The sequence below is a fragment of the Cavia porcellus genome, unplaced genomic scaffold (genome assembly GCF_034190915.1).
Source record: "Cavia porcellus strain 051 isolate PalLab524CR breed Dunkin Hartley unplaced genomic scaffold, mCavPor4.1 scaffold_2, whole genome shotgun sequence".
NCBI classification, from domain to species: domain Eukaryota; kingdom Metazoa; phylum Chordata; class Mammalia; order Rodentia; family Caviidae; genus Cavia; species Cavia porcellus.
Window position 1 is genome coordinate 58,776,654 of NW_026947485.1, and position 15,344 is coordinate 58,791,997.

Consider the following 15,344-nt stretch of genomic DNA (forward strand, 5'->3'; position numbering starts at 1 on the left):
AAGAAAACCACAAAGACATACTAAAACCAGATGGCAAACCTTTTAGAGCCTTCAATTATAACAGCCTGTTGTACCATACAGGCCATAGGTTCACCACCACTATAGTAGAACAACACAGCTACTCTAAACTTAACAGGAAAAGCCTCCAACAGAGTAACATACTGAGGAGAGATTAATGCAGTTGAATATGAATAGGGCAAAACAAGGACAACACAAGCAAAGGACAGAGAAGACAAAGAGAAACTTGGAGAAGGGAGTAAAGGAGAGTCATGACTGCTAAAGATGTTTTAAGCCATTTTACAAAAACAATAGAAATGGGAGCAATAAGAGCTTAGGACTATAAACACTACCCTGAAAAACCTTCCCTTCATAAAAGTATATATATATATATAGTATGTATCCATTTAATTTGAAAAACATGGATCAGAAAAGAACAGCAGAGTAATCCTACGTAAAGTTCCTTCATAAGGTGAAGAAAAAAATACAAGGAATAAAAGGTGCCCCCAACAATAATGAAGGCACGTCACAAAGACATGCCCCTAGAAGATTAAGATTATAACCTAATATTCCAAACAAGCTAAATATCTTTTTAAAAAAACAAATAACAGACATGATAAAAAACCTCAGAATTAGAAAAACTCACATGACATTATTTGGGAGTACAGGAAATATGGAACTAGGAAAGGTTTAGGAATAAAGACTTATTATAGTAATGAATACAAAATTATGTAAAATAAAAGTAAACAAACACCATAGATAATGCCTTCACAGAAACAGAAAATGAGGACAAATTTTAGAATTTAAAAAAAATGAAGTGACAAATTTTCAAAAGAAAATGACTGATAAGTAACACAGTTAAAAAAGGTCCAAAATGTGCTTACAAAGAGTCCCTAAAGAACATGACTAAAGAAATAAAACAGGAGCATGAAAAATTATAATTCAAGAAGAGTCCCTAAAACAAAAAACTTGAAACTATATATTGAAAAAAATACACATCTAGTGAAAAATGATTCACAGCAGCCTCCAGCAAATATACCTCAACAAAGCTAAAGTGGAATTTAAAATATTTGAATTCTTGCTATACAAAAATTCAAGGAAAATGCCCTTGTAAGTCTTTCTGGCCAATTGCTTGGAAAACATGACTGGTGTGAACCATTCAGCTAGTACGTTTGAAAGGAGACAAGACCAGCAGCCATGTTCAGTATCTCTAAGTAAAATATTAAATTAAATAAGTAACCAAAAAAGGACAGTAAAATTAGTTTTCCACTCTGCCCTTTTGAATTTAAGATTGTGAATTTCCAGGGTATTTGAAAACTGTAAAATATCAAATTCCTTCCGGAACTAGATATATATTTATAAACATCTATACTGATATACTTCATATATCCAGCACATTTTCATTCTGTTGGTTTGTCTCACAGAGACATATTTTCTTCTCAAAGATAAACTGAAAATTTGTAAAATTATAAATTCATATTTTAAAATCATACAATTTACAACTGAAAAGATTCAAGTACATGAACACTTTGCTCATGTAATAACAACTATAGATTAGCTCATAATAGCCTAATGATAGGGTGAACAGTTAACTCCATAGTTAAATGTAGCACCTATTTAAAAAGACTCACTTAGGAAAAATACCCACTTAACCTCAATAAGATATCATTGCCAATTAAGCTAATCTATGGGTGCCAGGCAAATGATAAAAAGAAATCTATACTGAAATCTGTCTGGATCCACCAATCTGCTTAGTGCAAAATAAACTAGTAAATTAAATCTCCCCTATAAGCTACCACACTGTACCCCTAGGTCCAGTAAAGGTGATCATGTTGCTGACTGGAAATACACAACTAACTGTACTTTTTTAGAATAAACCCAGAATAAACAGGCCCAACAGAATTAAGGTTTCAGAAAAAGGAAACACAGATGTTTATTCTAGAATTTACTTTCATAAATATTGACACCAAAGAATCAAATACGTAGCTGTGAAGTGGTAGTTTTTCCAAAATTGAATGCTTATGAAAGTTGGAATGGCCAAAAGCTGTAGGAAACAACCTGGAGGAAAAATATTTTATACAAACGATACCTTTGTAGAGGCTGGGATTAAAAGAGAACACGGTAAAACACCAGTCAGTGTTTGAACACACAGAATACCTTCCACCTCAACAATCCTACAAATATTACACATAAAAGACTGCCAGGAAGCACTGCCAGAGACAAATAACAACTCAGGAAGAAAAAGATAGTCTACGGATAGGAAAAGAGTGTCATGAAACATTGCAGAATAGCATCCTCCTTTATTCCTTGACAATCTATTGATTGACAGGACTTCAGTCAGAATGGCACTGCCTAAGAGACAAAACAGACTAAAAAGTTCCAGTGTTCGCTGTTAACATTTTTTCTTTAAATAATGAAAGAACAGTATTCAACCTGAGCGCCCCGAAACACAAAAATCACCAACAGATTATAGTTTTGAATACTGCTTCAACAATTAAGAGTATCTAGAAGAACTGTAGTATTTAGAATTAAATAAAAAAAGAACACCACCCACACCTCCCAACATACTGGAGACTCATCTCAATGTGGGAGGAAAATGAAACCACACCAATCCAAACACGTAAAGATGGCTCAAGTTGGTTTTTGTTTTCCCCTTTCTTTCATGCTTTACTTCTGATTTGTTCATCTTTTCTGCGTAGCATAAGGGACAAGAACTGAACAGTGTTCAGAGCATTATAAATAATGAAGTTCACTTTTCATACACATGTCCCATCCCTCACTTGTATCTACCTCTCTTTATAACTATATTTGAGTTATTTTACATTCACTTTAAGGAACAAAGAGGAAAGAAAAACAATCTGAAACCCATTTATTGTGCACTAAAATGATTAATGTAAAACTTATCTCCCAGAAGTTGCACTCCTGAAAAGCTAGGCTTTAGTCATATTTTTGTTTCTAATACCTGGTACATCAATTAAATAAAATACTTGTTGAGTTTGTAGGTATTACTGAGTCCTCTTCTTAGCCTTTATAAAATAAATATTCAAAAGTTAAAAGTGCCAGGTATACACATTGAACTGCTTTATCAAATCAGACTTTTTGGATGAGCTTCAAGTAAAATAACTCTATATTACTCTTTAATAGACTTTATGTGGTGCTCTTATAAAACTATTGTGAGTGAAGCAAAAGACTGAAAAAAGCCAACTTGAATTCAGGATCTTTTCATTGTTTTCCTCATTTTTATAAAAGGTCGTGTTTCTACATGCAAACATGTCACAAGTAAGATAGGTTCACATAATAGGGAACTCTTTATACAGTGTATATCCAATAAACATGTTTATCTAAAATTTAAAAAAGGTATTTAGCAAATATACTAATCTTTTTGCCTTTGCCAGGTACTGAGAAACCACGAACTCAGTATCTTCACAATGCTACCAATGCTTAAAACATCTCTGAACTCTTTTGGTGAAAATGATCTTTTAAAGTTAACTCCGAGTAATTATAGGACCTTTAACTGGTGGTAGCTAATTACATTCTACCAAGCTCTCACAATCAAACTGGATGGAGTGTCTCTTGTACACTGTCAGGAGCACTCACAACAGTAAATCATAATTGCCAATATGATAGATCAGATGAGGAAACAGTGGGGTTCCTAAGGTGAATTTTGAAAGTGGATCCAGTTGCTTCAGCTGGTGGATCATCCTTCAAACTAAGCTAAGTACTTTCTTTAAACTCTAAGGTACAGTAATATTAGTAATGCCTGTAGCTACAAATTGAAAAAATTAATGGCTTACTACAATAAAACCCCAATGTATATCTTCATGGCTGACAGATGACCTTCCACACCATCATTCACCTTACGGTTTCACCATAAGATTGATTCTCAGTGCTATTTCCTGTGCATCTGGGATTCTGCTCAGGAAGTCTTTGCCTATGCCTAGAATTTTAAGAGTTTCACCTATTTTATTATGCATACCCATGTGTATAGCAGCACAATGTATAACGATTAAAGCCTGGAAGTACTAAAAGAAGAATGAATTTTTTAAAATGTGGTAATTACTCACAATGGATTACTACTCTGCAATAAACAAGTCATTTGTAAGAAAACAGATGCACTTGAGACCATAATGTTAAGTGAAATAAACACACATGAAATTAACTATCACATGGTTTTTCTTACATGAGAAACCCAAAATGTAAAGTGCAAAATAAAAGATAACAGAATGTAGGAAGACAGAAATTTCTCAATTGGGAAAGGCATCAAGAGATGGAGAGAGAGCAGGCAAAACAAGGGAAAGGGATGAAAAGAGGACTCAAGGTGCATTATGTGTACGTACCAATTCCACAAAGAGAATGTAAACATTATGTATCTCAAACATACTACAAAGCTTTAAAAAGAAAGGGTAAGGAAAAGATCTACTCATGTTCATTTATAACACCTTCTTAGGATATTAATTTTGCTAAATGTTAGAATATTTTGTTCAGCAATAAGAAATTACACTATTCAGTAATATGCTTTTACAGTCTCAAAAGAACCTCAGCCTTGTGTGATCTTCTAAAAAGTTTGTGTAATATTTTGGTAAAATGAATCATTTTACATGCACATAATTTACACATTCTATATAACAAACAACTACCCTAAAATTTCCTTTACTGTTAAAATGTTTATATTACAATGAGGCACAAATGAATATATAATTCATATTCTCGTTACCTAAAGCTTAGTATAATACACTGTGGTCATTAGGCATTCACAAAAACATTTGAATTTTTAATTAGAAGAGCCCATCAAGTTCTAGGCATAAAGGTTTTAAATTACTCTAAATATAACAGATTGAGAAGCCAGTTCCATGAAGCCTCACCAGATCAAAATTCACATAACAGAATTCTAAATGTAATGTAAAGATTCACTCTGCAGAATCTTATCATCTGTCTTTCAAAATGTGGACTAACCTGACATAACTCATGTCTGTCCCACCTATCTCTACCAACAAGATCACCTAGCTCCTTGGTAATTATTCAAAGGTCAGCTCAGTTCCTTTCTAAGCCTTAAGCTCCATCACTGAGTGACATGCCTACATGAAAACAGAAGCCACTAGTTACCTAAACCATAAGATATTCTAGAACAACATAAGAATAATTTATTACTTTAATACTTGTCATATATTTGTATGACTGTATGTCCTAACAATCACTGTTCAGTAGATGCAAAACTAGCACACACACACATAAACTCCCTCTGCCTAGCTCAAGCAGAAATCACTATATATATTCTGTGACAGGATACAACAAAGTGTTTATTACAGGGCCTTCTAAGTACCAGAAATTACGCTAGGTGCTGAAATGTTAACAATGGCACAGGCGCTACTAGAGGAAGCATACACCACTAAAATTACCCTGAACACAAAACTACACAAGTTTAAGATAAAAGAACTGTTAAAACCCTTGAAACAGTTGTATTAACAATGTAATAATAACAGTGTAATTATATATAATAATACAGTGGGTCAAATTATACATAATAATACAGGGGGTCAAATATTTAAAGATTCATAGATTGAACTATATTGGTTTTCTTTGACATTTTCAAGAACTTCAAGTAAGAAGTATTTCTGAGGTGGGCGTGGTGGTACACAACTGTAATCCCAGTCCTCTGGGGGCTGAGGCAAGAGTGCCTCAAGTTCAAGGCCAGCCTGAGATACACAGCGAGCTTGAGGCTAGCCCTAACGACATAGCAAGACCCTGTTTCAAAATTTAAAAAAAAAAAAAAAAATTTTTAATGCATAAAACAACTATAATTTATTTTATTATTTTTCCTATACTTTCCTATTTCTTACAACTTCTATATGCAATTTCAGGCCATAAGCTTTTCTTCAGTGTTTCACATGCAACATGAAAAAAAAAAACAGCCCACATAAAATATGATTCATCTATTTGTTTTACCACAGGTTAATTGTAACCTGTGTTTCCCTAAACAGGAATATTATGCCTGCATAAAGATGTTATTTTTATGACCACATGGCCTAGTGCACAGTAAAACATGGCAACTGTCTTAAGGATCAACATAATCGAAAGTAGTAATGCAAAAAGCTACACTGTTAATATTGAAAATAAAAACTACAAGTGGATAAAAATGAAAATAGGTAAATTTTGCGTATAATAAAGAAAAACAAGTCATTAAGCATTCGACCAAGATATTGAGTAAATAGTTACATATGAAAAGCTTACTACTTTCCACCGTATCTCAGTAATAGACATTTAGTCAATGCAAGTCTCATTTTAATAGCTCACAGGACATTCACTGTCTTTAAGTACTGCATAACATTATTACTACATATTACTACATCATTACACAAGAAACCACATATAACAATACAATTCAGACATCTGCAACTATTTGTATGTATATATGTTCAGGGAGAGAAAGGATCAGTGACATCACCTTAACCCAAACTACAGTAATAAAGTATGTACAGGCAGCAAAACACGTTAGATCTCTACATATTATAGAAACCACAGGAACAAGCAGCTTTAAGAAAGAACAGTAACAAAAAAAAAAAAAGAAGAAACAACAATAACAAAAATACAGAGTACAAATTTCAAAACAGAATGCCATAAGCATTAAGCTTAGAAAGTTAAGCATAAAATCATAATTTGTACATGAAGTTCTAAGCTTAGAAAATAATGGGTCAAAACAGCAGATTTCAAATATTTACCTTGTTCAGAAATATGCATGAGTCCACCAATTACACTTAGAATACATACTTTGTAAGAATCATAGTTCCCTACATGTAGCAGGGGCTCAACAAATAGTATTTATTTATTTTTTATTGTCTTTTTCCTTTTTATTGGTACCGGGGATCGAACTCACGACTCCCTGCTTGCAAGGCAGGCGCTTATGCTGCTGAGCTAAATCCCCAGCCCCAGTATTTATTGTGTTAAAGACGAAAATTCATCAGTTTTATTGACCTGGCATGTAATGTACTGCCAATGACTAGTACTATACTTGACATAAATATTTCTTAAATACAGTTATCACCCAAAGTATACGATATAAACTAATCATGATATAAACATAGCACATGGCTGCATGTTACTCAAAAAGGCAAAAAATGAGCAAATGCAATCAACTGAAGTAGGTATACTTTTAAGGCTGTGCCACTCTGTCATATAAAGTATTAAAACAAATTAAAATGTAATTTTTAAACTATATGATCAAAATATTGCAGAATATTTGGCCTATTTCTAAACACTTTCTGAGTACAGTCTAAATCTCCAATTTTACAATACTAGTAAAATCGCATTTATCAATGTTTGCTAGTCCTATTTAGTAAGTACTAGATACTTAACATGATCTGACAAAACAAGAAAACAGCTAATTCTTTTTTTTTTAATTCTTTCTAGAAACGATGCATTAGGTCACTCAAGAGTATGTTAGCAAAAGAGAATGAAGCCAGGCATATTAGCATATGCCTGCAATCCCAGCACTCAAGGTTGTGACAGGAGGACAGTTCAAGGCCATCCTGAACTGCATAAGGTCCTAGCTAAACAAAATAAAAACCAGTAAAACAAATAAGCAAAACAAAAACTCTCAAAATAATACTGCCATGAATATATTTGGTTTACAGAAAACCAACTATATATAAACATTCGTATTTTGGTATGATCTTTGCCTTCATGGAAGGTTCAATTCACAGATTTGCACAAAAATAGCAGTTGTTATATGGCCTGAGCCAATGCAACCCTAAGCAACTAACCCCTGCCAAAATTACTTCAATTTAACTTGTGAACTGATAATATTTAATAAGTAAAAACAATTACTGAAATTTTATGAGAAACTTTACCCATCATACATAATGTACATAAAACTTTCAATTTCATAACAAAAATAGAATTTCTAATGTTACTCATGAAAGGACTCGTTTCCACATTGACTATAAAGGATAGTTTACAATAAGTACAAATTATGAGCATAAAAAAATGCCCAAACGTTCTGGAAAAAATTATTAAGACTAGATCCTGAAATTTACTGTGTGTCACAATCAGCTAACTTAGAAATGTCATATGTATATAAATCAAAAGAATTTTTAAGGTTGTAGGCCTTACTCTGCCATTTCAGGAAATATGCAAAGATACTATTTTAAATGATGCTAAAAATCAAAAACGAGTCAGGTGTGGTGGTACACACCTGCATGCAGTCCCACCAAGTGGAAGACAGAGGTGGCAGGTTCACTTGAACCCAGACCAGCCTGGACAACACAATGAAATCCCATCATCATTTTTTTAAAATCACAGATATAAGCATTCCCTCCGTTGGAGGAAACTGGAGCTTTATGAGAATAAATTGTTCAAAGTTTAAGTTGTCAAGTTTTAAAGAACTTATGCTACTCAAGTTTTGAGTGTTATGTGGAAGTTTTAAAAAATGAAATGCTAAATTCTGTCTTAATGAAGTTGTGGGTCCTTTAAGGACCAAAGTGAAAGTTCCAAGTGGAACAGGAAGGTTTCTCATTGTTATGACATTCTTATATGCATACCTGGGGTCTGAATCACTGGGGATACTAGGAGCTATTTTAATAGTGTGGAACCTAGAGTGTAGATCTATTTAGCTTTCGCTTTACCCAACCCCCAAAGCTAATTTTAGCCTTTCTATGACTTCACTGTATAGGCAGTGGGATAACCTATTGTGCATTCTTTTCTGCTCTATAACCAACTGGGTTCCAAAGACAGCTATCTGGGAATCAGGTTTTAGAGCATATGCAGCAGCCCTCTGGGTTCTATGTATGTTGCCTGATCTTGGGCCAAGAATATTTCATTTCCAAGGGCCTCACTTCCTCATCTCTGAAAATGCTAATGCAAGTATTCTCTATTGGATGCCAGTGAAGATTAGTGACTGACATAAAAGCTTAACGTGGATAACTAATTCATTAAAAAACAACTACTCTAGTAAACTTCCTTTTCATTAGCAGAATCTATTCTCTAATTAAACAAAATCTTACATAGCCAAAACTACCTCCTTCTTAAAGGTAAAATAAGATGCAAAGCATCAGTGATTTGTTCTGAATCAAATGTTAAACATAAAAAGGGAAGCCAAGTCTCTTTACTCCAAATCTAACATTTCCCAGTATACCATTTGTTGCTAATAAACTTTTATGGAACCATTTGGAAAATAATTCCTTTAGGCTTTAATTTGATAATTGACTCTATTAAAAAAAAAAGCCAGGTTATTTTATCAAGTAATAATAATGTGGCCATAGATGACTTTTCTACTTTCATCAAAAAAGAGCAAATAATCCCCAATGCAAATTTATAGACTTACAGCAGAACCCTATTCAGTCCGTATGCGGTATTATTTTTCATTTCTCTATCGTACTCATCAAGTGTACAGTATACTTAATTGTCCTAAGTATTCTAAACAGAGGCACTGTTTTCTTAAGGAGTACATTAATAACTCTTTAGGAATATGGAAGTTAAGGTAATGGACTGTTCAAATGTTTTCTCATGGCTATACTGGCCAATATGGCTGTCCATAGTTGGTAAGTCCTCAATCTAGTAAAAACAGGCAGCAAGTTGCAGCATTTTTATTTTTTGTTATAAAACACATCTAGATGTCAGTAGGTTTCTTAATTCTCATAACCTGGCAGATGATTGAACAATCATCTTGCCACACAACTAGGGGTTCACTAAAGTTTAACTCGCCCTTCTTTTTTGGCAAGTCATTGTAAAGTGCACCACGGTGGCACTTCATTAAGTTTTATTCAGAGTTCAACCCACAAGTTGCAGATTTAAGTGCTGGCTCCAGGAAAGGCTGAATCTAGGATTAATTAATGGCACAATCACTTAAGGATTGTAGCTGTGTAGGGATTGCTGGAGCAGTATTCAGTTTACTACCATAAATAAGACTAGTATTTATGAAAGCAGAAAAAACATCTGCTCGCTATAATATGATTCAGGGACAGCACAGATTTTGGTTACATGCAAGGAGGGCCAAGGATCTCTGTATGTGACTGCATTTATCTCTAACAACACAATTGAGAAGAATGACCAATTCTTCCACACTTTCAGTTAGAGTCACTAAACTAAGTCTCGCATTTTTAGACATTCTGAAAATATCAACGCATATCACAATACATCATACAGTTCCATGAAAACAAAATAAAATGCATCCCTTATTCATTTTTTAAATCAGAAATTTCAGTTGATTATCAACATCAGACTTTTGGAGTGAGAAACAAGATAGCCAGGGATACATGAAGTTGTGAGTTTGACTGCCGGTACCAAAAAACATTTTTAAAAAGAAACTACGGAATACACTCATGAAAGGAACACTGGGTCTGGAATCAGAAGATCCAAATTCTAAATCCATTTTCCTGCTGACTGAACATATAAACTGCTTAGGATATAGTTAAAACTCAAATATGTTCTTCTTATCTACAACTAGAGACATAATATCACTGAGGTATTTATGCAATTGTCTCCTGATATTTACACCCTCAATGACACTCACTTGAAGTCAATGAAGTAAAAAACAGCAATGCTTAAAGGTATTTGCCATGTTTCTTATTAAAATGAGATGTGGTACTGTAAAAGTATTATCATTTGTTCATAAGTAAAATTTGTAGATTCTTTTCAGCATCATCAATAATCCATTATACTTTATTTTGCAAAATAAGCACTAATATTACTCTAGAAGAGCAGGATGATGAGCAAAGTCATAGTCACTTTCTGGGGCCCAGATGAAGGGCAGAGGAAAAGACAGGAGGCTTCTGACTCTGCCATTGGTTACCTAGGCTTTCTACGCCAATAGATGAGTAATGTTCTCTTGCTTTCGCTTACTTTTGGTGGACCAGTTAGAGCATAATAAGTAATACAAACTGAACTTCTTGTTAAAATAATTAAACTGTATATAGGACAAAAAAGAGTGTCAGTGATTTGGTTTCTTAGACATTTAGTAAGAGAATAAAATTACATATTGAAGACAAAAGACTGTGAGCCAGGCACAGATCCAGGACAGGTGCTGTGGAAAAGCCTATTTTGATGTTGTCTGGGAATTTTAAGCTCTGGACAAAAGATTGAGCTAAAATTAATAACAATATCATTAGTACATATTCTTTAAAAGCTTATTGGCTACATATCAAAGTTTTGGTAAAATAGATTTTTAGAATTTTTAAAAATTCAGACTTAAGGAAAAATACTTTCCTATTTGTTGAATGTGGTCATTTATTTTTGACTTACTTCATGAAGGTCAATTTCTCCTTTGTTTTCTTAATCACATGTACTCTGTATTATCCCTCACAAAATAACCACAAGGAAGTCATTATCCTTCAAGATTTATTCAATGTACAAATCCTAATTTACATTTAGTCTTTGCAGAAATGTGTACTAATGAATGTTAAATCCTTGTGTAAAAAGTATAATTAATGAAATGATTTTTAGTTCAACTTATACACGAAAAACTTTACATACAATTAAATAGTAAGGTGCTTTTATTCACCTTACAGTCAACATTTAGGGAAATATTTAAGAAAAATATAATCTTTAAAAAGTACATTCATTAACTATAAAATTGCTTATCTATGTTGTTACTCAATGATCTAGAAATGTTATGCACCATGAACTGATGGGGAAAACTACATCCATAAATAATAGTGAATGTTACAATTTAGTGTACTTCTCATAGGCTGAAAACCTTCCCAAAAATCAGTATTTGAAAACAACTATTTTAGAAAAACATATTTATCACCTCAGTATAGGAAAATTTTGAGACAAGTTCCTTTATGAACCCTAAGAAAATTAACTTAAAAGAAGAGAGGCAGATCTTTCATCTCCAGAAGTATCAGCTGAAGAATAAACTTTATAGGAAAATAGTATCTGAGTATCACTGAAAAAAGAGAAAGCTACTTAAAATGTTTGCATTCCACAAGTGGGTACAGTTTAAAAACAATTCAGAAAGAGGATTTGAATAAAGAAATAAAAACCTGAAAGCAAACGAACTGACTAGAAACATACACATAATTATTGCCTGCAGTCATGCAACACTGTTATGTTGCCTGGCTTCCCATTCTCTTTTAAACTACAATCCTGATTTCCTTGTGTGTAAAACAATGAAGTTCTTAAGATACTCAAGGCAGATTCTAATCAAATTTCACTGTAGAGTTAGCACTAGGTCTAAATAAAACTGATCTTAAATCAGAAACCAACACTTGCTATTTTTCATAGCAGAAGCTTTGTAAGTTGCAAGTTCTTCCTTTTTTTACTAGATTTGGTACACTCAAAATAGCCAGTATTCTCCAACCAGAATACTCTTATGCAATTGTTCATACATGCTGTAGCACTTGTAATTCAATCTAATGCTCAATCTTCACAAAATAAATAAATAACAAGGAAGATTTAATATTTGATTTGCACTAGCTACTTACTATCTTGCATAGTAAAACAGTATTTGTTCTGTGTTTCAAACCATGGGTTTTGCTCTATGAGGTTTCATAAAGAAGCAACTTCATTGTGTTTTCTTTTGATTACTGATGATTTCAACTTAAAGATCATTAATTTTAACCCTTAACATTCTGCTATAGTCTCAGTTGAGTGTTTATCTCAAAGACAGACTTTGTATATTACCATTACAAAAAAATAACTATTTGCATAATACTTTATGATTTTACATCTATCACAAGTACATCACAGGGAGCCTGAGGATGCATTCAGCGGCTTGTCACTCAACATTTCAAGACCCTTCAGAACCAAACAACAGCGAGGGTGACATTGTGCTAATGGCAGAAGTGCAGAAATGAATATAAATAACAAACCTTGACATTGTAAGAGTGCAGAAGAAAGAAAAAATGCCAACAAAAAGAGGGTGATTTGTGAGCACAAACAAAACAGTTTCAATTTGTAAAATTCCACGTCACCTATACAGTGCAAGGTATTTTGCAGATTTATGCATCTTCTGCTACAGTAATCATTTAAATTACTAAGACTAGGATACTATAAGAGAAATTACTATTTTTTGCTGGGTTGTAAAACTTAGCATCAGAATAATAGTAAAGTTGCTCCTGTTTATAGAATTCAGGTTTTCCTCAGCTTTGTAAAATGGTCTAAATATCACTTCTCAATTAGACTAGTCATAACCCTATAAATATGCACACTAAGAATGTTTAAGAGAAAAATAATGACATCATGTGTTCAGAAATTATGTTCTAATTTCTTCCTGTTAAAGTTACAGTGAGAATTATTTAAAGCTTCTATATTTTCTTCCATTAGCATTACTCCAGATAAAAAGCATAAATACTGAATGCTCAGTTATGTCACCTCTAATCAAATACCCATAGCACTTGAAGCTTTCTGTAAACATGCCTCTATACACATTTCCCTTGAGCCTCCATCTACTTACTTAATATTTTGAAATGTAGTTTCGAAGTGCAATATAATACCACCATTTTAAATACACACGGTCTGAAATGTGCAGGAAAAGAGGGAGGTGGAGGAAGAAGAAATGGAGCACGTTGTTGTTTTCATTCATGCAGTATAGTGATGTCAGTGTCTGCAGCAGCGGTGGCAGCGGCAGGAGCCTTGACCAGTGCAGGCTAAAATCAACTCAGTCAGAACCTTGCAGAATTCAATAGAAACTGAGTGGGTCATTTCAAAAATTAAATCAACTATACTATGGATTTTAAATGGCTAAGTGGACAGAATAGATTAGTTGTGTAGTTTTAATATGGGTAGAAAGGAATGAGGCAGGATGTGGGAAAGAAACATAGGAGTAATATAATCAGGGAATTTAGGAACACAAGAGCCTGCATTCAAAATCACTTCAATGGAAGAAACTGACAAAACCACCTGGTGTTAAAACAGGAAGGAAAAAAAAAATCTGTAGCAGAAAAAGCCCTTCAATTCCCAACACAAGCTCTCTGGCATTGCAAATCTGTCTACTACACAGTCAGACTCAGAAAACTGTTTTCATCATGATTGCATTAAAATTGTATTAAACTAGGGATGTGCCATGCTACAACAAAGAGTTTAAGCCTGATCACAAATTTCATTAAAACTACTTGATGATGGGGCATGTAATTCCTAAGCAATTAAGGCTTCTGAAGGATTCAGAAAAACAAGTTCTACTATTATCTGTTAAAAGATGTTACTGTTTATCAACAAAAGGGAAAGAGGTACTAGATTGCCATTATATTGTTATAACAATTGCCTAAACTTATCTGACCACAAAATCCTCTATACACAACCAGCAATGCTTATTTTATCTCTTACATTAGTTCCTGAAGGAAAACCCTAAAACTCAATTTATGCATTATTAAAGCTAAATCACTCCAAAATGTATGTAACTGCCACCTTCTTTTATTTTTGTTACCTCTCATTTAATACAGCTCCAGAAAATGTGCAGGAGAGTTGCATATGGCATTAATCTGTTAGAAAATGGTGGCCTTTTTCATAAAATACAGCCAAAGATGTGTGTTTGGTTGTGGTCATTATTAGGGCGATCACGTTGTTTTCATTCATTCATTCAGGATTTGCTGGAGGATGTCAGTTTTGCAGCAGCTGGCTTGACCTGGGGGAGGAATGGGGGAACGAATTCCTCCCGGTGCATACAGATTACAGGATGCATTTCTCGATATTCCTACACAGAGCCCCACTGCACTACAGCCTACACTGGGGTTCACCATCAAGTGGTCGAAAACAAGTGCCTTAGGAATATGCTAATTATAGGTCTGGGATATTAAAACTAAAAGTCCCAAAATTGTGATCATAACATAATCACTTTCTCATAACACCTTCATCAAAAAAAAAAAAAAAAACTCCATTAAAAAAAATTCCACATACCGCATAAACACTATATAGTACTTGATTGTGTTTCTCCCTTCCAAGCAGAGATTTTTCCACGCAGTATGGTCCCTTCCCTCCACAATGCAGCAGCAGCACAGCAGCAGCAGCTGTACCTCTAAGCTGGTATCTAATAATATTAGCTATTCTATTCCCTTATGGGTTTTAAGTCCCTGTTTGGGCTAATCTTCTCTTTCTCCCTGAGGAATCAACTAGCTCATGCACACTGTCCCTAGACATAAACAAAACCAAAGCAAAACAGAAAACACTAAGGGAAGCATAGAGCATCCACTCGCTCACCGCTACCTTTGACACCTAACAAAAAAGAAACTTGAAGTCTTTACACTACTCAACTGAACATTTACTTAAAAATGGAAAAGAAACAAAACAAAAAGTGAACAAACTCCACATAGATCTTTAGAAATGTATCACGAAAATCATGAGTTGGGCATGAGACCTTTCTAGTGTTGTACTGCTTCGATGCGTGACTATATAAAATAGGGGAGAGCGAATAAAAAGAA

At 33.8% G+C, this 15,344-nt stretch overlaps 1 protein-coding gene across 5 annotated transcripts in view; it reads right to left on the reverse strand.

The window, feature by feature from the left end:
• Glcci1 (glucocorticoid induced 1) overlaps positions 1–15,344 on the reverse strand; it is a 92,827-nt gene that overhangs the window by 67,832 nt on the left and 9,651 nt on the right. Inside the window, exon 1 of one of the 5 annotated variants that reach the window (XM_063242202.1) lies at positions 14,354–14,772. The exons of 3 other annotated variants lie outside the window; for them this stretch is intronic. In XM_063242202.1, coding sequence (XP_063098272.1) covers positions 14,354–14,360 — 7 coding nt within the window. In that variant the 5' untranslated portion in view covers positions 14,361–14,772. Of the gene's footprint in view, positions 1–13,384; positions 14,313–14,353; positions 14,773–15,344 lie in introns of those variants that run through there. One more of the 5 variants, XM_063242196.1, reaches the window with a different exon arrangement.